This window comes from Phoxinus phoxinus, assembly GCF_949152265.1.
Source record: "Phoxinus phoxinus genome assembly, chromosome: 11".
NCBI lineage: Eukaryota > Metazoa > Chordata > Actinopteri > Cypriniformes > Leuciscidae > Phoxinus > Phoxinus phoxinus.
The window spans coordinates 1,301,983-1,304,482 of NC_136886.1; the positions used below are offsets into that span (position 1 = coordinate 1,301,983).

The following is a 2,500-nucleotide window of genomic DNA, read 5'->3' on the forward strand; positions in this document are numbered from 1 at the left end:
AGGTGTGTGTGTGTTTGTGTGTTGCAACTCAAGGTGTGTGTGTTTGCAATGTTGCAGCTCAAGGTGTGTGTGTGTTTGTGTGTTGCAACTCAAGGTGTGTGTGTGTTTGTGTGTTGCAGCTCAAGGTGTGTGTTTGCGTGTTGCAGCTCAAGGTGTGTGTGTGTTTGTGTGTTGCAACTCAAGGTGTGTGTGTGTTTGTGTGTTGCAACTCAAGGTGTGTGTTTGCGTGTTGCAACTCAAGGTGTGTGTGTGTTTGTGTGTTGCAACTCAAGGTGTGTGTGTTTGCGTGTTGCAGCTCAAGGTGTGTGTGTGTTTGTGTGTTGCAACTCAAGGTGTGTGTGTTTGCAATGTTGCAGCTCAAGGTGTGTGTGTGTTTGTGTGTTGCAACTCAAGGTGTGTGTTTGTGTGTTGCAACTCAAGGTGTGTGTGTGTTTGTGTGTTGCAACTCAAGGTGTGTGTTTGCGTGTTGCAGCTCAAGGTGTGTGTGTGTTTGTGTGTTGCAACTCAAGGTGTGTGTGTGTTTGTGTGTTGCAACTCAAGGTGTGTGTTTGCGTGTTGCAGCTCAAGGTGTGTGTGTGTTTGTGTGTTGCAACTCAAGGTGTGTGTGTGTTTGTGTGTTGCAACTCAAGGTGTGTGTTTGCGTGTTGCAGCTCAAGGTGTGTGTGTGTTTGTGTGTTGCAACTCAAGGTGTGTGTGTGTTTGTGTGTTGCAACTCAAGGTGTGTGTTTGCGTGTTGCAGCTCAAGGTGTGTGTGTGTTTGTGTGTTGCAACTCAAGGTGTGTGTGTGTTTGTGTGTTGCAACTCAAGGTGTGTGTTTGCGTGTTGCAGCTCAAGGTGTGTGTGTGTTTGTGTGTTGCAACTCAAGGTGTGTGTGTGTTTGTGTGTTGCAACTCAAGGTGTGTGTTTGCGTGTTGCAACTCAAGGTGTGTGTGTGTTTGTGTGTTGCAACTCAAGGTGTGTGTGTTTGCGTGTTGCAGCTCAAGGTGTGTGTGTGTTTGTGTGTTGCAACTCAAGGTGTGTGTGTTTGCAATGTTGCAGCTCAAGGTGTGTGTGTGTTTGTGTGTTGCAACTCAAGGTGTGTGTTTGTGTGTTGCAACTCAAGGTGTGTGTGTGTTTGTGTGTTGCAACTCAAGGTGTGTGTTTGCGTGTTGCAGCTCAAGGTGTGTGTGTGTTTGTGTGTTGCAACTCAAGGTGTGTGTGTGTTTGTGTGTTGCAACTCAAGGTGTGTGTTTGCGTGTTGCAGCTCAAGGTGTGTGTGTGTTTGTGTGTTGCAACTCAAGGTGTGTGTGTGTTTGTGTGTTGCAACTCAAGGTGTGTGTTTGCGTGTTGCAGCTCAAGGTGTGTGTGTGTTTGTGTGTTGCAACTCAAGGTGTGTGTGTGTTTGTGTGTTGCAACTCAAGGTGTGTGTTTGCGTGTTGCAGCTCAAGGTGTGTGTGTGTTTGTGTGTTGCAACTCAAGGTGTGTGTGTGTTTGTGTGTTGCAACTCAAGGTGTGTGTTTGCGTGTTGCAGCTCAAGGTGTGTGTGTGTTTGTGTGTTGCAACTCAAGGTGTGTGTGTTTGCGTGTTGCAGCTCAAGGTGTGTGTGTGTTTGTGTGTTGCAACTCAAGGTGTGTGTGTTTGCAATGTTGCAGCTCAAGGTGTGTGTGTGTTTGTGTGTTGCAACTCAAGGTGTGTGTGTTTGCGTGTTGCAGCTCAAGGTGTGTGTGTGTTTGTGTGTTGCAACTCAAGGTGTGTGTGTTTGCAATGTTGCAGCTCAAGGTGTGTGTGTGTTTGTGTGTTGCAACTCAAGGTGTGTGTGTTTGCAATGTTGCAGCTCAAGGTGTGTGTGTGTTTGTGTGTTGCAACTCAAGGTGTGTGTGTTTGCGTATTGCAACTCAAGGTGTGTGTGTTTGCATGTTGTAGATCCAGGTGCGTGTGTGTTTGCAATGTTGCAGCTCAAGGTGTGTGTTGCAACTCAAGGTGTGTGTGTGTGTGTTGTAGATCCAGGTGCGTGTGTTTGCAATGTTGCAGCTCAAGGTGTGCGTGCGTGTGTGTGTGTGCGTGTGTGTGCGTGCGTGTGTGTGTGTGTGTGTGCGTGTGTGTGTGTGTGTGTGTGTGTGGAGATAAGCTCACCTCAGTTTCCTGCCTCCTTCTGCTATCTTGGTTTTGTTGAGCAGACCGGCCTTTTCCAGTTCCTGTCATAATACAGTTGGTCAGTGTGTGTGTGTGTGTGTGTGTGTGTGTTCAGTGAAAGTTTTTGGTGTAAATGGGTTTAGAATGACATCATCCGAATCAGAATATTAGTATAATTAATTATATATGTATATATATATTATATGGGAGCTTGTTTCCGCCACAAAAAAATAAATAAATAAATAACTCAACATTCTGACTTTATTTTATGCGCGGATGGATAGATAGATAGATAGATAGATAGATAGATAGATAGATAGATAGATAGATGGATGGAGGGATAGATAGATGGATGGAGGGATAGATAGATGGATGGAGGGATAGATAG

General features: G+C 45.6%; 1 protein-coding gene and 1 long non-coding RNA gene across 7 annotated transcripts in view; one reads left to right on the top strand and one right to left on the bottom strand.

The window, feature by feature from the left end:
- arhgap9 (Rho GTPase activating protein 9) overlaps nucleotides 1-2,500 on the bottom strand; it is a 59,543-nt gene that overhangs the window by 17,049 nt on the left and 39,994 nt on the right. For all 6 annotated transcript variants that reach the window (XM_079629484.1, XM_079629483.1, XM_079629485.1 and 3 more), the window contains one exon: nucleotides 2,113-2,174. In XM_079629484.1, the coding sequence (XP_079485610.1) occupies nucleotides 2,113-2,174 (62 nt within the window). The remainder of the gene's footprint in view (nucleotides 1-2,112; nucleotides 2,175-2,500) is intronic.
- Nucleotides 1-2,500, top strand: part of LOC307007438 — a 5,660-nt gene that overhangs the window by 2,158 nt on the left and 1,002 nt on the right. The gene's annotated exons all lie outside the window — the stretch shown is intronic.